The sequence below is a fragment of the Medicago sativa genome, chromosome 5, assembly GCF_051527215.1.
Source record: "Medicago sativa cultivar Bolivia chromosome 5, Bolivia_mono, whole genome shotgun sequence".
NCBI classification, from domain to species: domain Eukaryota; kingdom Viridiplantae; phylum Streptophyta; class Magnoliopsida; order Fabales; family Fabaceae; genus Medicago; species Medicago sativa.
This window is the reverse complement of record NC_140753.1, coordinates 13,098,925-13,125,211: the sequence shown is the minus strand read 5'-3', so window position 1 is coordinate 13,125,211 and position 26,287 is coordinate 13,098,925. Positions and strand designations below refer to the sequence as shown.

The 26,287-nt window shown below is 30.5% G+C and overlaps 1 protein-coding gene and 1 long non-coding RNA gene across 12 annotated transcripts; one reads left to right on the top strand and one right to left on the bottom strand.

The window, feature by feature from the left end:
- The first annotated feature begins 10,800 nt into the window (after positions 1 to 10,800).
- Positions 10,801 to 25,083, top strand: LOC146920201 (uncharacterized). 11 transcript variants are annotated; one of them, XR_015011698.1, is made up of 11 exons: positions 10,801 to 11,186; positions 12,053 to 12,418; positions 13,829 to 13,900; positions 15,601 to 15,678; positions 16,124 to 16,214; positions 16,834 to 16,988; positions 21,909 to 21,985; positions 22,721 to 22,851; positions 23,446 to 23,500; positions 23,887 to 23,968; positions 24,794 to 25,083. XR_015011698.1 is itself a non-coding variant. In XM_085713628.1 (5 exons), the coding sequence occupies exons 1-3, from the start codon at positions 20,595 to 20,597 to the stop codon at positions 23,487 to 23,489; spliced, it is 345 nt and encodes a 114-aa protein (XP_085569754.1). In that variant the 5' UTR covers positions 20,386 to 20,594; the 3' UTR covers positions 23,490 to 23,500; positions 23,887 to 23,968; positions 24,794 to 25,083. The 11 variants fall into 11 exon arrangements, 2 of the variants coding, with proteins under 2 accessions (XP_085569754.1, XP_085569756.1); XR_015011697.1 differs by having other exon boundaries at positions 10,803 to 11,186; positions 16,153 to 16,214; XR_015011696.1 differs by lacking the exons at positions 10,801 to 11,186; positions 12,053 to 12,418; positions 13,829 to 13,900 and having other exon boundaries at positions 15,539 to 15,678; positions 16,153 to 16,214; positions 21,924 to 21,985.
- On the bottom strand, positions 21,486 to 24,794 carry LOC146920202 (uncharacterized). Its single transcript, XR_015011704.1, has 3 exons — positions 24,632 to 24,794; positions 24,481 to 24,550; positions 21,486 to 22,297 (listed from the first exon to the last, which is right to left on the bottom strand). It is a non-coding gene; the product is annotated as an uncharacterized LOC146920202 (long non-coding RNA).
- Positions 25,084 to 26,287: the final 1,204 nt, after the last annotated feature.

Genomic DNA, 26,287 nt, shown 5'->3' with positions numbered 1-26,287 from the left:
CCTCAAGTTGTCTTCAGATGTCAGATGGGGAGAAGAGATAGTTTTGCCGTGTACGGTGTATTGGGGACCATAGCCTCTTTTATATTAGATGGCCATTAGGGTTTCCCATTATTCCGTTAATGGGCCATCCGGACATCCACTCATGTTGAGTCCATATCATCTAATTAAATAATTAATTATCCAAAATAGAAACCTAATATCCTTATTACTTAATTTGATCACTAATCAATTAAGGCTCACAATTGATAAATAGCTAATATAATTATTATTACGATATTTGCCCACATAATCATATTGGAATATAATAAAATATTCCAACAATCTCCCACTTGGGCTACATATCTTAATAATTATATCAGAATTCTTTAGGCGCACATCCGAATGCTATTTATCTTTAGATTTCAACCTTACAATCTGGTCCACCTCATACATTAATAATGGGACCACCGCGGCTATCGTCACTGACGTATAACGTGACGGAACCCCGACGACCACCATATCAATGCACTTGATGACATAGATCGATATGGATGAGTGACATGGAAATTTCATGTAATGTGATCTCTAAATCATGTCTATTTCCAACTGATCCAACTAAAAACTTTAGTGAGATCAAACTGAAGTTTACAAATTCAATATTTGCACAAAATGATACAGAAATGGTTATAACAAAATAACCTTATGAACTTTATTTCTGCAGAAAATCATAACATAAATTCTGTATCGATACTAAAACAAAGTATAAAACATAAAATAAAAGAGACTCCCACTAATCTAAGACATCCTTAATGACAACAACCATATGAAAGACCTTAGGTGTCATGTCTTTGATTAGTGGTATAGCTAGCATAAAGTTTGTCTCTACCTGTTCTATCATTCAACAACAATAATGTATAAGGCAATAAACTTTATTAATGTTGTTGAATAACTATATGACTAAACTATGTCACTATATATCTTAAGTGGTATTTCATTACCTTTTACTATATGCAACCAAGTGACATAAATACTTACAGTCATTTATTGAGTTAGGATGTGTGTTATCTACTTACATCCAAAAAACCAGAGTCTGACACATAAATGATCTCCAATTTGTCAGATCTCTTGTGTGAGCATAAGCTCTCTTGTTCTCTTTAATAATCCTTATGGTTGCTTTTTCAACAATTCAAACTTTGAATAGCTCAAATATATGTCAAACAATCTTATTATATACGCTATTTCTAAATGTGTATAATAAAATCATACATAAAAATCCTATAGGCAAAGTGTAGGAAAATACTTAAATTTTTGAATTCATAAATTTTCTAATGGGCAATATTTGAGACTGAAAAGTCTCTCTCGGTGATAGAGGTCATCCAAAAATTATGTCATTTTATTTTCAACTTTATTGATATAACTCTTTTGTGATATCCGAATAATACCTTGAGAAGAATCTCTAAGTATTGAAATGCCTAATACAAAAGAGGCGTCCCCAGGATCTTTCATCACTAACTTTTGTTAGAGATTTCCTTGGTTTCACATAACAAACATATATCATCGTTAACTAAATAAAATTAAATTGACATATTAAACTATGAATATAGACTTACTCCCACTGAATTTGCTAAATCCACAATTTTCCATAATATTATCTCAAAACCAAATGAGATAATTGCTTTATGAGAATATGTAGTAACAATAAAGAGACAAATTTCTTAACTCATAAGTGGATTTCATGACTTTGCAAAACATCTTGTATCTATTGACATAAAAGTTTTCTTAAGTTGCACCATATTGTATCATTAATGTCACCATTGAGAAACAATGTATTGACATCCATTTTATGTAGCTTCAAAACTATAACAAGCAAACTAGTGTCATGACTGTCTTAATAGAGTCTTTCAATTACATTAAATATAATTTCTCTTTCAAGTCAATTCTTTATGACACTAGAAGCCCTAGTTCTTGAGGGTGTTGAGTTTGAACTATATGAATTAATTTCTTAACTTGATTGAGAGGAAGAACAATAATGTCCTGATGAGGATCCAAATATACTATAATAATAGTAACTATATGAATTAGTTTAGAACTAATTCTTCCTCATTCAATTTTGTTCTTATTACAATATCTCTCCCCCAAACTCAATATCCTCAAGAAAATTAACAATTTATGTCTCAAAATTTTCTTAATTTGTGGGACGAAAAACTAATAGTATTCGAAACCTTAAACAATATAGAATGTCACAAGTCATAACTAAATTGACTCTAATAATTGAACTTAAAAGACACATTGAATCATCATTTGAAAATAAAACTCAAAATATCTTGATTTCTTCAAAGAGAAATTAAAACAAAAATTAATTCAAATAAAGATTCACCAAATTGTCTTTTAAATACAAAAATATACTAGTAACGACAATCTAAAATTGGTTTAAAAATGAATAAATAAATCTTTATCTACTTTGTCCATTCTTAATTGACATATCTTTCAACATCATTGGACATAAGTCAGTCAAGATTATCATTCTTCATTTGCCCTTATCTTTTGAGGTATTTTCTGAATGAACACTATTTTATTTTCTCTTGCTTCAGCTTTTCTTTATTTGCACACTTTATGAATTGATCTTTCAAAGGATCATTTCTAACTTTAACAGTTATAAACTTAATTGTGCAAATAGAATACTAAATGCTGAATTTTCGAACAAGTTGCTTGATAGTCGAAATTATAGTGTCCCAGCAAGATTAAATATCTACATAATGTGCTCATAATATTTCCTTTGCCTAATAATCTTAATAGAATACTCACTCTCCAATGAGAGCTTGTTTTTCTCTGTATTGCTTCAAAAGCACCATAGTTTAAGCAAAGGAAATATGACAAATAAAATTTGTCATCTTAAACAACACCTCTAATATATATGATATTTTAGCTTTATGATCACACGTGACCTATGGAATTTGGTGTATACTCACTTGTCAAACTTGATTCTCACATTAGGTACTGAATTTGTGAGAGAATGTGAGTTTAACCATCCTTATCTAAGGTCTTGATCCAAGAACAATATCAATGTTCTTCTTTAAATCCTAAATTAGAATTTTAAGAGTTAAAGAATTTAACTCAAATTAGCAGATACATAAACTATATTAGTTTAGAGAGAACAAGAGTAGCAAAAGAACTCACTAAAATACCTAGTGCATCATCAATATCAAGTCTTTAAACAATAATATCAATTGCTAGTGGTATTCTATAACAATGATCAAACAATGACAATTTACTATGACAGAATAAATTCTTATAATTGTCGTGTGTTTACCATCACAAGTGTAGATATAAACTCTTAAATACTTGAATAAGTTTACATTCACACAACATTAGTATACATGTCAAAATTAATTAATTGTAAGACATGCACAATTGATCTTTATTTGTAAATTAAAAGACAAAAAAACAAGATACCAAGTGCACCATTAAAACACAATCTTTTGATTGCTAAGAATTAATTGCAAGCGGTACTCTCAATGCAATGATCAAATATTGGTAATAAGTCATGTCAGATAATGGGTGCCTTTTGACATCCTCATTACCCACATGGAAAAACTTAAAAGTCTTGTCAGATAATGGGTGTCTTTTGACATCTTCATTACCCACATGAAAAATTTAAGAATTACCACATATTTATCATCACAAGTTGTAAATTAAAAGACCAAAAAACAAGATACCAAAGCACCATTAAAACACAATCTTTTGACTGCTAAGAATTAACTGCAAACGGTAATCTCAATGCAATGATCAAATATGGTAATAAGTCCTGTCAGATAATGGGTGCCTTTTGACATCCTCATTATCCACATGGATAAAACTTAAGAAGTCCGGTCAGATAATGTGTGTCTTTCGACATCCTCATTAATTATCTACATGGAAAAACTTAATAATTACCACATATTTACCAACGCAGGTATGTAATTATTCGGCCAAACTGTGCCTTCCTTTTGACCGACTAAAACAGCTCGCATGAACAATTGCATACTACATCTTTTGTAATTTCAATTGAATCAAATCTACGCAACAGAGGTTACTTTTGCAACTTGTTGTTTCAACCAAAACAACCGCAATTACTAGACAATTCAATAATTGAATTTAAATATGAATGGTCTTAATTTTACAAGGCAAATGGGAAATGTCTTAAATTTACAAGGCACTACCGTCATAATGTAGGCCGAATTAGTCCATTATGTTGCTAAGTAACCATAAGGTCACTCAACAACCCTTAAGTGTGAAGACAAATTCACGAATTTGAAAGAAGATGAAAGTCACAAATCACACCAATGTGTGTATGACAATACTTAAGTGTGAAGACAAACTCGCAAATTTGAATGAAGATGCAAGTCACAAATCACACCAATGTGTGTATGACAATACATTTACATATATCACATAAAAGCAACAACAAACATAGTATGAAATATATTCAAAATGCATGATAAGACAAAATATTATTGTAGAAAACTTAATAACAATAAACTCTAACATCATAATCATGCTATAAGAAAAATATTCGATTTCAAACTATAAGAAAATTGAATCTTATATACACCAAAATATTCATGCCGCAATTGATTCACATATACCAATTGCTTCTTTAAATAAAATAATGAATAACTATAGACTCAATTTTTTCTTAAATAAGGAAATAAACTTTATATGTTTATAAATAAACAAAGAAAACTAGAGAATCAATATTAATATTTTCCAAGATTTAAAGAACCAAATCCTTATTTTGAAATATTGTGTACTACTCAATTTTGGTTCAAAATATTTTGAGATGTTAGGCAACCGAACCATAAGTATATATAACAACCAAATATATATAACAAAATTTAATTTACCTTATTTCTCAAAACATATACTAAAGTACAAAATGTGTGTGAATCACTTAATTTCAAATAGAAATCCAGCCGTAAAATATTATCAAAACAAAATCTTTATTGGCCGGCGGTAACTAACTATATTTGCTCAGCCAAATAAGATAATTCTAGTAGGAGATTTATATCATGACATTCGTGTAAACAACAATAGTGGATTTTAAAGAAGACCAAATAAAAATAAAAAAAAAATCCACAAACAAACCAAATTACATGAGATCAGAATCATGAAAGGGTTTGTTTGGATGCACAAAGAAAGTGAAAGGAAAGAAAGAGAAAGGAAAGATTGTGTAAGGAAAGAAAGAGAATAGAAAGTAAGAGGATTGTTTTGGTTGTTTGGTACAAGAGAAAGTGGAATAGAAAGTTAGAGGAAAGAAAGACCTAAATTTAATAATTACCATTGATACCCTTAAACAAAAATAATATGTTAGAATATATTATAAACTAATTGTCTATAGTTTTAGTAGAAAAATAAAATGTGGCATAAAATAACATATAACAAAACGTTAGGCAATAAATTATTTCAAAAAAAGAAGTTTGAATTGAATAAAAAAAATGAAAAAAGACAACAACCAAAATAGTAAAATCAATAAAGAATAAATAATACAAATAGGGACATTTTGGACATTTTCAGCAAAACACTTGCATTCCTCCAGCTTTCCGTTCACAAGTGTGGGGAAAACTTTCTGACGTGGGCCCCACATCAATTCTTTCTTTTCTCCCTCTTTTTAGGTTGTTCCAAACAATAGAAAGGCTTTCTTTCCTTAGCCTTTCTTTCCTCGTCACTTTCTTTCCCTTAAAACAAACATACAAATTCCATCAAATTAACAAATCACATAAAAGGAAACGATGCCCCGAAACATAATGGCTTCAAAAATAATAATCCCTTCCCTTTGAAAATAAAGTGGACCCTCATTCTTGATTCAGTTTAAAAAATAAACCAATAGGTCAAACATTGTATGTAATTCAAGGGAACAATCCCAATCATATACTCCCTCCGGTCTCAAATATAAGAAAAGATTCTTTTTTTAGATTCATTGAATAATTAATGTATATGCTTTACAATGTAGTCCAGATACATTAACTACTCAATGAACCTAAAAAATGAATATTTTCTTATATTTGAGACCGGAGGGAGTAGGGATTAGTTTAAAAAAATAAACCAAAAAGTTAAACCGAAATTCTTTTCAATTTTAAAATCAATCAAATGACCTAAAACATTTAATTCAATATTTACCAATCCCTGTTAGCCAGCAAACCGTATATGCTATGAGCATGTGGCTTAAAGGTCATACAAGACAGCACAAATGATTTGCATGAGATCAATGAACATGAAAGCCAAAATACACAAGATCCATAAAAAATTGGGAAAACAACCAAAACTCCCAACAACAATGAAAAGGACCCATAAATTCAGCAAAGGAGGATAACAGTATTTAGAAGTGCTGAAAAACAGATAGTCGTGCCTAAGGAATGCAAGCAGTACAACGTGCTTACTTTTATGATGGACTTTGGGACTGAATGAAGCTTTAATCAAAGAGGTTAATTGAGCATCGGTTACAAAAAATATAGATCAAGGCACAAAAATTAGGCATAGATAATATTCTATTCACAAATTGCATCGATAACAAATTTGATTAACAAATAGCATCGATAACAAAAAAAAAATCGCATGTAGGTATTTGAATACAGGGATGATCAATAGCTCAATCAAATATATTTCAACATAAAATCCTAATAAATCAAACATGAAGATAGCTCTGATACCACTTGTTGGAAATTTAGGTATAAAACATGTTCAAAATCAATAGCGGAAGCAAACAAAACAACATTGAACATGTTTGATTTATCAAGGATATCAAGAATTAGGGTATTAGGAATACCTGGATGAAGACAGCCCCTTCAGCATCAAAGATAAACAAAGAGAGGTGATCTAAAATAAACAACAACGTTAGCGGCGGCTAATTTGGTTCTTCCTCAACCGGTACTTTATGCCTCAAGTTCTCTTCAGATGTCAGATGGGGAGAAGAGATAGTTTTGCCGTGTACGGTGTATTGGGGATCATAGCCTCTTTTATATTAGATGGCCATTAGGGTTTCCCATTATTCCGTTAATGGGCCATCCGGACTTCCACTCATGTTGAGTCCATATCATCTAATTAAATAATTAATTATCCAAAATAGAAACCTAATATCCTTATTACTTAATTTGATCACTAATCAATCAAGGCTCACAATTGATAAATAGCTAATATAATTATTATTACGATATTTGCCCACATAATCATATTTGAATATAATAAAATATTGCAACATACGACGCTCAGTGATGCTCCAAACATTCACTTGCCTCCAAAACCTCATAATCTTAGAAACCCTTTCAAATTCCTTCTTTCTCCAATTCCAACCTCATTCTTCTTCAATTCCCATTATTCACTAATTAATTATCACTAATTGTCATTGTTTCCATTACTCAATTCCATTTCTGAATATTTCTCATTGTGACTATTCTTCTTCTTTTTGTAGAAGTATTGATGAATAAAAAATGTATTAATGCATGGTTTTGGTTTTGTTTTGCTTTCATTCACTTTATTCAATGTCTCTTTTATGTGAGTTTTTCATTCATGTAATCAATGTGTCTCCGCATGTGTTTGTAGGATATTTTTGTTTCTCTTTTTTGTGTCACCGATTTATTTTTATTCCTATTGCAGGTATCATTATTTTTCCGGAGGTGTGCAATTGTAGTTGTATCGTCAATCATGTTCCTGTCTTCTACTTTTCTTGGTTTGGTGATATGATTTTCTATGGAACTGTTAATTAATTGGCAGCAAAGCATTCTTATAAATATTGAACTAACGAATATTAGAAGTCCTTTCTTCTAAATGACATTATTAAAATGTTGTTTCTATACATAAATCTCACCCCTGACATTTATGCAGATATCCTTCAACAAGTCTAACAATGTACATAATGTTATGTTGCTATGAGAAGTAAAAATTACTTTTATGTTTTGATTCTTTATCTTTTGTAAGCGTTAACTTATGCTTCATTGTTATTATTATTTTTAAAAATGCTATTTATAGCGAAATATCATCCCGATTATGTATTTCATTTGGTTTTTATTGTGGATTTCCGCTTTATTTGCACCAGTATCCCTTGATTTCCACACAACTCTCTTTTCTCATTGGCTGATTTCTCCTTCGCTATGAACTCGGCACAAGTTTTTTCGCTTGATATAGCCAAGCTCATTTTATTTTATACTACTAAGAAAGTTTTCCAAAAGTTGGGTTAATTATTAGGGAAATGCTAACAAGTGTCCTAAGGGCACTTGATAAGAAACTTAAAGTAGTAACTTTATCTTAGAAATTGTGCATTCAACTTATTGAAATAGTAAAAATCAACTTTTTCTACATGAAATTTCACAATTATTTCCTTTTTTATTCCTTAACCATTGCCCTAAGGGCATTGGTTAGCAAAACCCTAATTATTAATTTTGTTCACGACTCTATCCAAATGTTCGATCACTTGCTACTGCATTAATAACAAATCACTTTTATGATTGTTTTGTCGGTGTATATACGCAGTTTATATGTATATGCTTATAAACTAGGATACCATTACCCGTGCGTTGCACGGCTTTTGTCCCTATTGATTCGATTACACGAACCAACACCAATATCAAAAAAAAATTATTTAATATTTTAGTTTATTAATACAAGAATAAGAAAAAGATTATGATGCATCAAGGTTTCGGAAATAAAATAGAGGTATATCACGTGATGAAATTATAGAACGAATGGAAATCAATATTTAAAAAATGTTAAACTTCGAGTGATTGGACAAAAGATGAAAAAGATGCAAAGTAACTATTAAATTTAAAAAAGACGACCTCTAAAGTCTTGATTACAGAAAATTCATAAGAATAACATGGAACAGAGCGTTGATCCATCTAATGAGCAGAAGCGGATCACATAATCTAAAATGACAGATCCAAAATCAAAAATACTGAATAGATGACTAACTTATAACATTACAAGGTCAGAAACGACACCAAGGTACAGTACAAAATATTTATTTGATTGAATTATACAAAATATTGCTATGATCAAATATATTTATGTAATATTTATTTTTGTTAAACAGTCCCACATCGGATAAGAGATGGCATGACAATGTGTTTATAAGTGGGACAATCCTCACCTCAAAAGCCGATTTTGTAGATTGTGTTAGGCTCAACCACGATTTCTAAGATGATATCAAATAGAGCTTTCAAAACGGGATGGACCTACCGGGCCGGCCCGCAAAAGTCCGAAAAAATGTAGCGCTTGAACGTAAAAATTTGGGGCCTTTTAAAACTGGGCCTTTTTTAGCCCCAGTTCATTGAGGCCCGGTCCCGTCGCGAGCTAGCTTGACTGGGCCGCGGGTAGCCCGTTAATTTATAATTATTTTTTGACATTATTATTTATAATTTTTTGAACAAATTTAAAGTATAATGACATTAACTGAAGAATGCTTTGCAAGAACGAAAATTGTTACCACGTGATTGACCCGAATAAAACGTAGAGCTTGGGCCTAAAAATTGTAACCCAAATTTTTGCAGGGCTTTTTAGCTCAACCTGTAAAAGCCTACAACCTGTTTGGGCTAACCCATACGGGCTACGGGCAACCCCGGCAACCCAAGTAAAGAAAATTACAGCTCTCTAGAGCGGGGTGTGTGTAGCCCAATTTCTGATTTCTCATAAGAACATCAGCTCAATCCAACAAAGCCTAAATTATTTGTGTTGTTTGTGTATGTTTTAATTATGTACTATAATGTTTGTGTTGTTTGTATAAGCCTTGTTATACCAACTCTTTTCTATCTTTCTATTTGGTTATGTCGTTTTGCATTTCATTTTAAGAAGGCTTCATCTTAAAACAACATAGGAAAGGTATCATTAGATAACATAGACTAAGATGTTTTATCTGATGTCAAGCTTCAATTTCAAACATGTATCTATGTTCTTCTTTTTGTTCATGGCTTTCATTTGATTTTAAATGTTTGGATCTAACACTCAATTATTACCACAAGATGAAGGTACCCTTCATTTCTTTTTCAAATGCCTCTAAAGGTCAATAGATGCAAAGTAGCAACATTGAGGAAAAATGCACGGAAAAAAATTCGACTTCACTACTTGGTTTAAGCACAAAGAATGAGGTTTAACTTGTATGAAGAACAAAAGTTATCCTATATAAATAAGAAACTCACAATTTTTGCATTGAAATTACTCTATACAATTTAATGAAACGAATAAACCAACTTTTTAGTGTTTAAAAAAATAACAATAAGTTAGGCAGGCTGACTTGTTAGCCCGGGAGCCCGTATAGAGCCGGGCTCAGGCTCTATTCTTCCAGTCCATATTTAAATAGGGCTTTTTAGCCCCGCCCTAAAAAGCATGTTACCCGATTGGCTGGCTCGAAACGGGTCAAATAGCCTGTTTTGAAAACTCCAAGATAATTCTAAATATGCGGAACAGTTCTTCTAAAATTCCTGGCTAGTTGAGGTTCCTTGATTGTTATTTTACCAAATTATCCTTGTTAACTATATGTTTGTTTTCCACCAAAGTAAAATAAAACTTTGAGAATAGCATACGTAATATTTATTGGAGGGTATAATTGGACAGAAAAATTATTCCATCGGAAACTGAAAATGACATCTATTTTAAAACAATTTTTTTACTAAAATGACACTCATTTTAAAACGAAGGGAGCACATCGCAATTTTGGCTTGTTATGCTTCTTCTCTTTCTCAATTTTCAGTCACCTTTTTATTTCTATTTTCAACTTGAAAAAAAAAACTTGTATGCTTTAGACCATCCGAGTTGCAAAAACCTCGGCTCAACGATTTTTTTTTTCCAATTTTGTCCATTTGCGCCGGTTAAATAACAAACCTGATCCAATTACCAGACCGAACCGAACACCTTTCAAGTGTTCGGCTCGACCAGCTGATCCGTACCAATTTTTAAAACATTGGTATGAATACTCCAATTATTCATGTTAGATGTGGATTTCTAATCACTGAAGTCACAAATTTTGAAGAATTTTTTAATATAAGACTTGATTAAAAATATCAAAAAATTAGGAGCCACACATATTCCTTTTTCCTTCACTTGTCACGTGACTCTATGAGATCCCTTATTTGTTTCTCTTCTTCCTACATCAAACCAGATACGTTTTCTTCTCAGTCGTAGCCTTTGCATGCCGACCATTCGACCACTATTTACAGCGCACAACCTCTCAAACACTTCTTCAGGTATTCCACCTTTCCTTTCTCTATTCATTTTCTCTTTCGATCGTTCCATTTTTTCCTAATATAAACTGCATTCAATGTAAATGAATTGAATTGAATTGATCGAGTGTGAAATGATAATTATGTGTGTTTTCACAGTACTCGAGAATTTCTTCAATAGATTTATTTTTATAATGTAATGCTAGATGAATCTCAATTAATTGTACTTGCAGATTCTACTATTTCTGAGAAACTGGTTTATTGAAAACACATGGAAGTTTGAAGTTTTAAGCATAATTTTTTATACCGGAGATCCGACCCTCTCCGGTCAGATTTCGACTCCCACCTTACACCTTTTAAAAAAAACTATCACCATAGAAATAGCCCCCTCTATCTATTCTACAAATCCCTCCAATATCGTTATCAGACCACTTTTTTTTTTTTCCTGTTATCACCAGTCTGGAAATTGTCACCACCGCGCTGACAAGGAAACTGACTCTATTAGTATTTTCCAACTGCGGAGGACGACAAACATGCTACACCTCCGAGAATTGAGATGAAATAAGCATATAATTGGTTAAAATTCACTCAAAGTTATTGATGGGGAAAATGAGAAACGTGAATTTTTATTTAAATTTTTGTAGTTTACAATTTTTTTTATATGAATTTGGATGGATTTAGTTTCTTATTTAGAGTTAGGGTATTGACTAACATTTATATATGTTCGAGTTAGGGTTTGGGAAATCACGCTGCATCTTCCATATCTGTTGTGTTGTTAACAGTAACATTTTTTTTTCTTGTTATGAACTTATGATTTCATAAAGGTTTTTATGTTAATGTTTTTCAGAGTTTGATTTCCAATTTAAATTTTTGTTATGTTTCTACAAAAGACGGAGCAAGGTCAAGGAGGATGACCATTGCACAAGAGGAACAACTCTGCAAGTGTACTCAAATTAAATTATTTTATTTTATTTTCTCACTCACATAAAACAATCTTTATTTTGTTTTCACCCACACTCCATTACACATTGTACTATGAAGAGCTAATAAGTTTAATTAAAAAGCTCCAGTTTTTTTCTTCTAATTGTTGGTTCTTTCTTTGTTTCTTTTTGTACCTCTGTACATTTGGTAGCTGATTTAGCATTCTAATTAGTTACCTTTAAAGCTTCAAAAGATATTATTGAAGAAGGACAAGGAGCCTTGAAGGAGACATAGAGGATTTGAGCATTTTGCATCATGCGAAATTACTCTTTCAGGTGGGTTTCTTGAACTAAGCTTGAATTCGAATTGTTATGAATGGATTGATTGAATAGAGAAAGTGGGTATGTGAATAGATGAGAGATATAAGTTTTCTTTTTATAAATATTATTATTTGTCTGATTTTAGTAGAAGTTGGAATTAGAGAAACAACTTAGACATGAGAAATTGCATGTGCTGGAATTCTAGGAAATTCTACCCAAAATTGCTAAAGAATTCTAATTAAAAACTTTAGAGTATAAATTAGGGTATATTAGAATTATATCTCATAATTAATTTTATAGATTAGTTGAGATTCCCATATCAATTGAATTTGGATTGTTTCGAGACTTGAATAAATCCTAGAAAGATAAATAAAATATAACTGTTTAGAAAATGCTAAGATTTCTACATGTACAGAGGCTGTCCCCAAGGCTAGATGTCTTAGACGGAGGCGGTCAGCCTTATGGTTCATTCAACTTTATTTTACTAAAGAGCAATGCTAAAGCTAGCACATGACAGTTTATGCAGCACGAACCACACGACAGTATACGTGGCACTCTTCCGTTGTTTAAATAAATTTTAATTAAAATAAATGGAAAAAAAAAAATCAGAAATTGTGTCTTGGTGGAAAGCAAGGTTTGTTTGTTGCTATGATTTCATTTTTTTCTTCCCTTTTTCAGTTTTTAGAAATTTCTGAAACAAACTTTTTGAAATATAGTCTGAATTATTTTACCTTTGACTATGTGGTGGGACCCTGCTTATGCGGAAGCTTTAGTTCACCGGGTAGCCCTTTTTTTTAACTATGTGTTTCCTTTCTCATACACTTTTAGGTGATAATGGGTATAACCTACAACATCAACATTGTATTTGGGATTCTAAATTCTTGTAATAATTTTGTAAAAACAATAGTTTTATTTGGATTTTATATAAAGAACGAATAAAACATGTTTTGAAGGCAGAGTCGAGTATTATAAGGTGGGATGTTGGGTCAAAGCTTCAGCTTGTATCTACATATAGCATAGTAATGGTAGGTTGTGATGTTTGTCAATGATGCAATCTGTTTGTTCCCTGCCAGTCTTGAGGGTGGTGTTTACGCTCAGAATCGGTGATCTTTGTATTTAGTTCAAGGATAGTTCTTTATAATAAGTATCATTGGAGTAATGTTTTAATGTAATTTTGCCTTTTAAAAAAGTATATGATATTTAGTTTCACCAAATTTATCAAGATTTGGGTACTTAGTGTATGCCTTGTTCCATGGCCATTTTACATGAAGGATAGTTTTTTTTTTTTTTTTTTGTTTCAATTTGCTTCCGTTATTATCTATTCTTGTGGTGGCATTTAAAAGTTCTCTCCTAGGTTACTTGATAATTATTAGTCATATTAAATCATAATGCTTTATTAAGCCAGAATTTGATGTGATATTTCAGTGACGTTGTATCAAATGGACGGATGGCTACGATGGGCGTATATTATACATCTATGATTTCCTCTTTAGACAGGTCCGTTGTCTATTTCAAGCCTAATAAATCATATGTTTGACCATATATATAGTAAACTTAGAGAATTTTGTTCATGACTAAATGTTTTAGTTATTAGTAGCCAAAATAGGATAAACGGCAATTTTTAAATAATTTTCTGATCATTCTCAATAAAGACAAGCATTATCAATAAAGACAAGCAGCAAGGAAGGGAAATTAAAATCACTTCATGGATTTACTAATCTTGGAGGTTAACCAAAGCCCTCCATTCTCCTTACTGCATATATACTTGTTTGGGAAATTTAAAGGACTCAGGTATTTGGCCTAAAGAATCCAAGACTCGGACTGTTAATATTTTAAAAAATTGCATACATCCCTCTCATTTATATCTATTAATGATTTTTTTTGTGAATAAGCTAAATTAGCCCACCTAAATTGGTATAACTATTAATCATTATTTTAGAACCATCTTGATGGAGCCATGGACAATTTTAAAATATTCATAATTTTAAAGACTTATTTGAGAGTGTCTTACAAAATTAGAGACACATTAAGAGGTTTACTCTAACATAAACTAAATACACTTCTACATCGATCCCACTAGATTTATATGCACTCAAGTGAGATTCATGTATATTTTAATCAATAAAATAATAAAGAGTTTGTTGAAAAGTGTGATAAATAACATTTGCTAATACTTTTATCTATTTAGAATTAAAAATTGATTCTGTTCTCATAATTTTATCAAACAAAACTCTTTGTTTAAACTAATACAATTTACTACAAATTATTTTCAAGGCTATGTTGTTATTTATGTTGCTATTTGAAAAGGAAATCAAATAAATAATTACAGCCAATACAATTATTTCTAAGTAGCTAAATAAATTTACTTCTTTGATTATATTATTAAGAAATATTTTTAAATCAACAAAAAAAAAAGATATATTCGATTCAAATTTTAGATTAAGTATATCAACTTTTATTTTATTGAATCAAATATTTTTTATAAATAGGATCAGAGCGAATAATTATTATGACTCGAGTTTTACAAAATTTTCAATAAAATAAGGCCACATTTTTACTCATAATAATAAATAGGATGAGAGCGAATAGTTATTATGACTCGAGTTTTACAAAATTTTCAATAAAATAAGGTCACATTTTTACTCATAATAATTTTAGCTTACCCTTGTGTATTTTTTTAGGGGTAGCGATGAATTATTATTTCTCGGGTTAATAGTGCTTTACCCCCTGTATTAAAGGTCATTTCCGATTTTACACCCTGTTAAATATTTTTTTTGATTTACCCTTGTAAAATATTTTTGTTTTGATTTTACCATTTTATTTATTTCATTGTAAAAAAGTAGCCATTTTTAAAATACCTTTTATTTATTATTGTTTTTTTAGAAGCTTCCAAATTCAAACATAAAATAAAAAGTCATAGATATGATGGAATAAAATGCTAATTAGCATAGTAGTAAGAATGTTGTAATTTGGATAACTTTTGTACCTTGTGAAGAACATAAAGTAAAAAGGTTGTAATTATAAATAAGATTTTTAATTAGGACATTCAAGTAATCATGTCCCGTATGGAATTCATCATAGGATTTATGTCCATACGGTAACATCACTTCAAAAATCTTATTTGTCTAATATGTTAATAAGATTTATGTTTTCTTTTTTATATCTAATATGTTTTTGTTTATTTGTCTGTTTGCTAGCAATGGATATGATTTTGAGTTTAGAGGGCTAGAAGAAGCAATTGTTATGCAAGGATTGAAATGATGAAACAAAAACATGTGGGTTTTCCTCTTCTATCTATTACCTCTTTTTTGTTTTTTTCTTGTAAGATAAGTATAACTAACTCTTGCTAAAAAGATTTAAAAAGACAAAATGTAATAGTTTGAGTGAACATGTTCAAAGAAGGATGCCACTTCCGTGAAATTGACATATCTGGATTATTTCTCTTAAATCACTTAATACTTATCCATCAAGAAATTGACATATTTTAATAACTTAAGGAAACTTGTTGATCTTTTCAAAGTAGCTTAAGTACACCCTCCGGTCACAAATATAAGCAAAAGTTCATATTTTAGATACATTCAATAAATGATGTATGTTGCCTACAATAAAGACCACATACATTATTTATTGAATGAATCTAAAACATGGATTTTTGCTTATATTTATGACCGGAGGGTGTAGATAATATGAGCATGTTGGTTCATTGTTGTTATTTCCCAGGTAAAGATACATTTTTTCTTCCATTTCAGCTATGGTGTATGGGTTACATCTCCGCTGCTTCAAGCCATTGTCAATTTATATTGCATCCATGGTACCTTTTCTTGTTTGTTTATAGAAACCATAACCCAAATTGTTTTTTTTTTTATAAGGAAATTATAGTATTTGGTTATGTTTGATTTAAAGAGTTAGTTATGCCAAATTGGTTATGTTTTAATTTTTGAAGTGATGTTACCGCATTAAATGATTTGGTTATGTTTACAAAATAATTGTCTTTTATTAACCGTATTAAAAAAAAAAAATTCACAATTTGGCAAACTGGTGTTTTTTATTAACAATGATATTCTGGTATACATAAATTGCAGGTCCACATTTTTAACACATGGCATTTAAATTTATTTGCTTTAATAATCAACCCTATTTTTCATAAATATAACTAAATACAATAACTAAGTTAATGACCTATCATTAGTAGCCATGAGAAGCTTCTTTGACTTTTTTTCACTTTCCTATGTTTCTTCACAAAATTGAATTTTGTAAGTCCTTGTCGTGTGCTTACTTTATCCATTTCATGGTTTCATCCCAAAAACATTTGAATTTCTGAATGTATAATTATTGTTGATTGGGAGCATTGTGGTTCTAATTTGAAGTTGTTATAGTGAAGATTTAAGAACCTTTAGTAATATAAAATCATTAACCTTTTTCTGTTGTAGTTGTGAACGGTGTCTTAATTTCAATTCCGATCAAGGCTCATCCCTTTGGTGTGATGGTAGATGTTGTACTGTCCTTTCATCAGACAAAATTGCCTTCAACATCAGAGACTAATCGCGGCAGAAAAATTGCCTTCAACATTAGAGACTAACTACAGGTATTAAACTTTTTTCTTTGTGAAGGTATTAATTTAGCAATTTATGGATAAAAAAAATTAAACTTTAAACTTTTAATTTCCTGAGTTTGAATTTCAGTCTAAGTTGTGTATGATTTAGTGAAAAAAATCCAACTTTATATATGATTTACTGAATACCTTAGAATGATGTACATCAGAAATTTGATGAATACCTTTGCATATATGAAAATAAAAGAATGTAGGGGTTAAATGTTGCAGTTGGCAGTAGTGAACAATCTCTCCGATTCCTTCCCATTTGTTGTTTCCCTTTAATCACCTTTATCTTGCAATAGCTTTTCTAATAACCCCAAGTATATCAGTTGCTTTCATTATAAAGGATTTCATCAACAAAAATTAAGAGGATGTTAAAAAATAATGAAAACCACAAAAGGATTAGAAATATAAGGAATATCTTTGTATAACTAAAAGGCAAAAAAATGAAGATGTCAAACACAATGGTTTGCTGCAGTACACAATTTCTCCTACATTCCTTCATATTTGTTGTTTCTCATTCATCACCTTTCTCATGCAAAGTACAGTCATGTATGAGAATAGACTATACACTAAATCATGACTTTCAATCTAAAACATTAAATGCCTTAATCAATGGGTTAGTAGAAAGGAAAAAAGGTATTATTATTATTAGTAAGAAAAAGTAATGATGTCAAATTTTGGTTTGTTATTGACTTTATACATAACCCATTAAGGCTAAAGCTCTGTCTATTTAACTCTAAATGTCTATTTTAAAGGAGAACCATTGGATTACGCAGGTTTATTCTATCTTACGGTGAATCAACAACATCTAATTAATTTTTTCTTTCTTCATCTTCTTTCATGTACTTCTGCATCATCAAATTCATCAACACCATCATCATCTTCAACAACATATCCAGAAAAAAAAAATTCCAAAAAAAACCTTCCTCTAATCGCCAAAAATATCTGCGTTTCTTTCTTCTATTCCCTTCCTCTCTTCATCCTCGATTCCACCTTCTTCAACATCAAAAACACACAACAACCCCAAATTCTTCACATTCAATAAAAAAAACACAAAGAACCTCAAATCCATAACCTTCAGACTCAAACATTCATCCAAATCCATCAACATGACAACCCCAAATCCATCAACTCTATATTTTTCAAAGCTTTTCTTCAGAAAACAACTCTTGCAAATCGATCTAATCCCCATCAACATGGATCTAAACAAAAAACGAGTTTTGAAAAGGAGAACGAGATCTAAAACAACAGATCTGATAAACATAGAAGTGGGTCTCATGTGGTAAAATGGGTAGTGAAAAAAAAAACTGAATGAGATAACAACATATGAGTTCTTTGTGTCCGTGTTGCATTGGATCTGCTTGGCGGAAGTTATTGTTTCGGTTTCTGTTGCTGTTATTTGGCAGGGTGTTGTTTGTGTCGTTCAGTGTTGGGGAGGGTTTGTGTATAGCTCAACAGTGGTGTTGTTTTTGTTCTTTCCCTTGTACTGTTCACGTTTGCTGCCTTTCCCTTTGCTATTCTGGTATATCAGTTAGCAGGGAATTTTTTTGTAATGGCTTGCCTAATTGCACGGCTTGGTGCTGTTGTTTTTGTGTTTGTTGCAAATGAAAATGAAATAGATGAATGTGATGGTGTTGATTAAGATGATTTTTGGATTTTTTTTCTTCCTAGATATGTTGATAAAGATGATGATAATTTATATGAATGTGATGATGAAGAAGTATGGGAAAGAAGATGAAGAGAGAAAAAACTAATTAGATGTTGTTGACTCACCGTAAGATAGAATAAACCTGCGTAATCCAATGGTTCTCATTTAAAATAGGCATTTAGAGTTTAAGTTAACAGTTTGGGATTTATTTGGCAAACGGAGGAAAACTTGAGGGACCAAAATGAACGTTTTATTAATTATGGGACCAAAATGAAAACTTAAAATTATTTAGGGGACTAAGTGATCTATTAAGCCTTTTATAAATGACAAATTTTCACGTCAATCAAGGTTAGTTTAGTCAAAGACAAATTATCTTGGGCATTTGATTTAATTATGAGATATTAGTCAATTCAGCTTCTCCATGACTTTTAGTAATTTCTTAAATTTTATTCAATGTCCACTTATCCCGTGCATTTTAGTTGCCGAGGGTTCAATATTATGTACGATTGAAGTGAGGCGATATTCTAAATAGTAGAATCATTTTAACGGGAACAATTTATTTTTATTTTTTATTTTTTTTATAAATGACAACTTGTCCCGTGTATCAAACTTAGTTTAAGTGACAACCTTCTATTGTGTATTTTAACCATGTTTGAAATTTTAGTGAATGTCAACCTCTCCAACGCTTTTCAGTCAAAAGGGTTCAATATTTTTGTAAAACTGAAACAATGCGATAGTCTAATAGTACAACATTTTAGTAGGAACAGATTTTCCCATGTATAATAGCTTTTTACATTGTTTTCCAAAAGTATAATAGTTTTTGGCCCTCCTCCGGCCGCCTCACACACTATTCCACTATCACCATTTTCATCCAAAGAAGCTCTTTTTACGTATATTGAGTAGAGTTTTTGAATATAGATAGATTTTTTAATATTATAATAAGTATTTTAAATATTTTATAGATAGATTGCTCTAAAAAAAATATTTGAGAGAAAAATATGAACATTTTGGTTTCCACTTTTTAAAAATTATTTTTTAAATTTGTTTTAAAAGATAATTATATTTTAAATATATTTAAACCCATTTTATTGTAAGCTTAACTGTACGCCACACACATATATCAATGACATTTTTTTGGTTGAAGTAGTATAACTTACGTGATGCTAGTTAGCAATCCATATTATGTTTCATGTATAAAAAAAATCTATATTTTTTCCTTCAAATTTTAAGTTCTTATATAAAGTTAAATTAAAATGAAATAAATTCTTAAATTCAATTTTATATGTGACTTTATAATGCATTAGTGACAATTTATTTTTTTAAACTTTTCTTTCAAAAAATATATTTTTCTAAATTTTAGTGTTAGTGAAAAATATTTAGCTATTTATTTTATTTTATATTCTTCACTAACAAATCAGTTAAAAACATCCCCTAATTTTTTTTTCTCTATATATTTTTTATCAGTGAAATATATTGTCCCTAATTTTCATAGATTATTAAAAAAATTTAAGTGCACCAATCGAAAAATATATTCCATTTTTAAAAATTGAACAGAGTTTTTCTCAAAAAAAAAATTCAAGAAAGATTTTATTATTCATTTATTAATAGAGAAAAATGTTAACGGGCTCAAAACCCAACCAGTAACCCAGAACCCAAAAATGCCCGAACCAGTAACCCAATAACCAACACATAAAAATATATCAGCAACACACTTCTTCTAACCCTTAGCCGCCACCCCCTCTCTCTCACCCTCTCATGCGTTTTTCCTCCTTTCTCTAACAACCATCACCCTCTCTCTAATTTTGAACAAAAACCAACCACCACCTTCAAAAAATAAAGCCACCATTATTTTCCTCTCATTCTCCTCATGAAAACCCATAAATTTATCTTAATTTTTGAGGAGATAAAATTTTGAGTGTGCATATTTTCCGGCCACCGTGAGCCACATGTCCAAAAATGAAGTTCGTCATCTGCTTACTCCGTGCATCAACAACGAAATCCACAAACTTTGCCGGAGACAACAGCAACGGCAATTGCCTCTGTCTTGCCATCATACATGCAACAACAACAATCAAAAGATGAGATTGGATGTGATTTTGTTGTATTTTCAAGAAATGTAAGATTTTTTTTGTAGACCAGTGAATCTGTTTTAAGCTTTTTTTGATTTGATACTAATGATATTCTCTGGTAATCCTTTTATATCTTATAAAAAAAAGTTCCTTTTCATTTTTTGGTCATGCAAAAATCATTTTAGAAAATGAAGATCTGGTACCATTAAAAAATTAAAACTTTTCTTCTTATGATATAAGAAGATTTTTTTTTTTACCTCTGATAGTGATATTTTGTTGGCAAATCAATTTTATTTTTCCTTGCAATATTCATTGTTTGGTTGTTTGTGGTTGAGTAGGGATATTGTCCTGTTTTGATTGACATACATCCTGATTCTATTTCTCTGCTAATTTCATGATGCATAACAGGCCTCAAAATAGGAAAAATGGCCTAATATGTTTGAGGATTTTGGAGTGGAAAAAAATGGCTTAATGTTTTGTCTACGAAATTTTTTCATACGGTTCTTTCTTTGGGAGATTATTTTCTTTTTTTCCATTTAAAGGCTGCGGTTTTTTTGTATTGGCAAGCATGCTATCCTATTTTGTTCTTATTTTTGTATGGATCTTTTTTGCTTGGCTTGTGATTTTGGTGTTTGTAGCTTTGTATTATAACTAAGTTGCATCCAAATAAACTAAAGTGATCATCAACTTTGTATTCATTATTTGTTAGTTTTGAATGCGAAATTTAGAGGCTGAGAAAGTATTACTTATAATTGGGACCCAAGCAAATTATAAAAGAAAATAGAGAGCAAATTAATTAGTATAAAAAGTATCAAGTGCCTTAGGTAAGTACCAAGTATCCTGGTGAAGTCTAAATGTAAAAAATATGAAGATACTCCAAAATATAGAAATATACATATTAGTGTAAGTAAAAATATGATGCTACTTTCTTAATGCTACAACACAAGTCCTTGATCTTCTCAATAGGTTTCTAATGGCATGTTAATGAAATGAATTATCAGATTTTGTCACCTTAGCCAATTGAGTCACTTTGGTGCACTCTGCCACTATCCCAATCACTAAAACTGGTATCAACTCCGCAAGGAGTCTTGATATATATGCACTGATCTGTGTCTAGGCTTTCATATTTTTTAGTGTGTTTCCTTTGTCTTCACATTGATTTTTGTAATTTATTGTGCATTCACCCGACAGATTACATGTCTGCAGAAAATATTCAAAAGGAGTTGGAAATAATAATAAGATGATATTCTAATGACATGTTAATGAAGGTATGAGTTTTATCCTTTGAGTGTTAATTTTGTTTTCTACAACTTGCATTTGTTGTGTCCATATTGTCTTTGTTGATACTCATATCCCGATTCAAATGGAAATAATAATAAGATGATACTCTGATCTAAAGGTCTTACTCATCCAATTTCCCATGTTATGATGAGAGCCATTACACCTCGGCCAAATTTGATAAGAATTAAAACTTTAAGGATACACCTTATGCATTTGATTATTATGTGGAACATGCTTTCAAGTACCTTTCTTGGACTTTTGGTGTTGTAAATCAACGATTCTTGAATGGAATGCAAGCACTGCTCATAAAATGTGTTAGTTTTCTTTCTAAATGTATGTTTAGAAAAGTTGCATTTTTGGATATAACTTACTGGTGTGGGTGCTTCAAGCACTGTTTAGAATATAAATCAACAACTTGGATATAACAAGCAAGCACTGCTCAATAATAGATAAAGTGCATTCTTTAATATAACATGAGAACCTTTTTGTTAAATTATATTAACACCTTGGCCTTATTGCATAAAAAATAATCATATGTGCTTCAAAAATTTAAAATAATTTGTGTTAGATTCGAACATACTTTATGGATTCTTGTATATGTTGAAAGAGAAATAACAATCTATGACACTGCACTCTAACATATTGTCTTATGTTCCTGCACTTTCTATTAACATTTTTATTTCGTGCACTGATAACTTTGTTTCTTCTTGGTTTTGGATTAGGGGGGAGATGAACCTGACATCATTGCAACTTTCAAAGTCATTGATGGTGCCTGAAGCATCAACGGTCTATGAAGTTTTTCGTCGAATGGCTGTTTGCAGAGTAGATGCTCAATTTCTAACTGATTCAAATGGTAATTTATGAACTTCTTCACTATGGAATGGATTATTTAATTATGATTTGGTGATATAGTGATCATTTGAAGAAAAAACAACTTTGCTCGCTAATATCTTGGGTTTGAGTTAAAGTTTAACTTGTATGATTCAGTAAAAATCATCTTCGCATGATACAGTCATCTTGAATCATACATTTGAACACTATCATAATTATTTCATACATTCAAACAACAAGTATATAATGTTAGCATCCTGAATTTAGCACCAATATCAAATAAACAAACAAACAAATGAAATCAAAAACAACCAAATTTCCCTTTGTTGTCTTTTAAATTAACAAATAACTAAAGCAATTAATGATGATTAATTCGATCAGTTTGGTAATATCTGTTGGGAATCTTTCAAGCAAAAGTTGTATTATTTCCTGCTTTATGTTCATGATAAGTTCTATTATATTGCAGTGTTGCATAACCCAATTATACTCATAGACTAATTTATGGTTGTTTAGCCTCTTAAAAGGAATGCTTACATGAAAAGAAACAAATTAAATTTAAACTTGTGAATTGAGTGTGTCTCTTATGCGTTCAACTGATTGCTCTTGTTTTTTGCAGTTAATATCCTTGAGGGTGATGAGACAACCACTTCCCTCGCCTAGATGCACCTACTGTACGTTTTTTTCTCTCCATTTTAATTATGTTTCTTCGCTAATCAATCTACACTGTTTTGTATTTATAGCCCAAGCATTTCGAATAGATGTGATGGGACAAAAGGCTTATTAAGTTATTAGCATAGTAGAATGACAATTTTTGTATCATCTGGACAACACTAAAATAAAAAGTTCCTAATTTTAAATAAATTTTTTAATTAGGACGTTAAAGTAATCTTGTCCCTTATGCCAATTGTCATAGAATAAGCTATCATTTATCAAGCTTGATGCGTAGTTCTTCAATAATTAATTTCTCCTTTTACTGTTTTATTGTATCTTGCTTGTTTAATTTCATTTTTGTTTTGTTTTAATATTTAACATGTTTTGTTTCTTGTTTCTTTGTTAGTATCTGATGTGGTTTAGTTTGGGGAGCTGCTAGAAGCAACAGTTCTGCAAGGAGTCAATAGTTAGACATGATGAAAACAAAGGCATGTAAGTTTTCCTTTTTCTACCGAATTTCTAAATGAAAAACATGAAGTCCTAATGTGATTACTAATAATATGACAAATTTTGGTTTCTCGGTAAAAGTAATATGAAAAATATGACACTTTGAAAAAGCTGCAATTCAAAGTATTTACTTCAAAACCTGAATTTAATCTTTTAACTCTACATGAGATAATTCAACAAAGAAGCCTTTAACTCTAAATTACATGTACCTTTTTTGGACTCTTGGTGTGTTGTAAATCTTTAGTGATTCTTGAATATTATGCAAGCATCCCTTAGAAAATATGTTACTTTCTTTTTAAATGTGGTTAGACAGATGTCATTTTATAATAAAAATTGGAATTTAAACTTAAACAATAAACTTTTCCTGGTGTGGTTGCTTCAGGATGTTCAGAATTTAAATCATCAACTTAAATATAACATTTAAGCCCAGCTGAATACAAAAAAAAACTTATAGATTGCTTCAGGATGTTGAGAATTTAAATCATCAACTTACAATATTAGAGCCTTCAAAACTTTTTTGATGAACAAACATTATCTTCACAATTTCTGCCTGCAAAGTACACCTAAAAAGGATGTATATTAGAATTAACATACATTAAAATGGTCCTAATTAGAAGGATGTATATTAGAAATATAAGGAATACCCTTGTATATCTGAGAAGCAAGAAATGAAGAGGTCAACCACTATGGTTTGGAGTAGTACACAATTTCTCTCGTATTCCTTCATATTTGTTGTTGTCTCATTCATCAACTTTCTCATGTAATAGCTTTTTTAATAATTTTATCCATCTTCAAATTTTCTGCAGGGAATACAAAAGAAAAGGAAACAAATGAAAACTGATGAAGATTTCAATGACAAAGCTATATAGAGGTGGAAGGAAATGGAAATTGAAAAGGAGTGCATAACACTGCAGATCTGCAACGAAGGCATTGTGTATATAGAAAAATAAAATCAAAACTTTCAACTTGTGTAGTGTTTAAAATAATGTTTTTTTGGCCCTATAGGTGGAGCGGCTGTATTGTTTGTAATATTAAACCAATAAACCAATTAGATGTACATTTTATATTAAGATATAATCAAACCATCACTTCCTAACAGCAGAAAATGCACGTATTGGGGAGCGTGTTAATATGGAATGCAGATCACATGGTCTTAAAGAGCCAAAATCAGGAATTAAATATGTTAATAGGTGTACTTGCCTATTCTTAGCAATAATGATGGGTTATTAAGCGGGCCACTCCCTATTAAAAACTTAAAACAAGAAAATTAACTCTAAATTACCCAGAAATTGCCAAATCAGCAGAACAGTTCCCTTGAAATAGCTCCATTTATATAAGGGTTTTGATTTCATTTCATATGTATGATATTGCAATTTCACTTTTAAAAATATTAGCTATTGATAATTAACTTTCCGTGGATTGCACAGATTCAAGTACTAATAAGAAAAGATAATCATAAGGTAAATGGAAATGTATTGAAGTAGTGACTTGACCATAATCTTTTTTCATATCGGGTTTTTTATGAGCTTAAACAATATTTTCTGACTCCTACCTATTTTCTGACTCCTACCTTCTTTGAGATAATGAGCTTAATCTCTTTGTTGTTTCCATTATCTTTCATAGCTTCTTGTTTCCATTATCTTTCATAGCTTCTTGTTGCTATATTATTTTTTTTTGGTACATATATATGTTGCTATATTATTATTACATCGGTTACATAATGAAAACAACTTGTTGTACTATCTTAGAGGAGTTACGCATATCACATAGACAAATCATTAAAGACAATTAAATGAATGCATTTTTTTTTCTATAAGGGAAATTCTAGTATTGTATGTTTTAAGGATACATGTAATCCAATATGAAAATTTTGTTTTGAAAAGGGTTACGATAAGCCAAAAAAAATCCAACTTGGCAAAATGACTTTTATGGAGAATCCATTGACTTGTCCAAATGCTTATAGTCTTCCATTTCATTTTTTTTCTTCGTTTTATTTTGAAAGAATTACTTTTTTTCTTCATGTTTAGTTGATGTGAAAATCTTGTATGATCGCAAGATTAAATATATATTGTTTAGACATATACACAAATACACAAAAGATGCATATCTTCAAAATGTAAAATTATCTTTTTTTAATAGAAAAATAACTCTTTACGTGTTTACCTAAACATCATATATCATTTTTTCTTACTATATATTCGATCGTGCGACCATACAAGAATAATTTTTCATTGCTTTATGTAGAAATTTTATTTTGGGAGATCGTTGGTGGCCAGTGCACAAATCGACCAATTGCTCCT

What these genes read in the sequence shown, in the direction of transcription:
- LOC146920201 (XM_085713628.1), top strand. Translation starts at nt 20,595, where the DNA reads ATGTCCAAAAATGAAGTTCGTCATCTGCTTACTCCGTGCATCAACAAC. An exon ending in TTGTTGTATTTTCAAGAAAT is followed by an intron (nt 20,765 to 22,720) that starts GTAAGATTTTTT and finishes GTTTTGGATTAG; the next exon opens with GGGGGAGATGAACCTGACAT. An exon ending in ATTTCTAACTGATTCAAATG is followed by an intron (nt 22,852 to 23,445) that starts GTAATTTATGAA and finishes TGTTTTTTGCAG; the next exon opens with TTAATATCCTTGAGGGTGAT.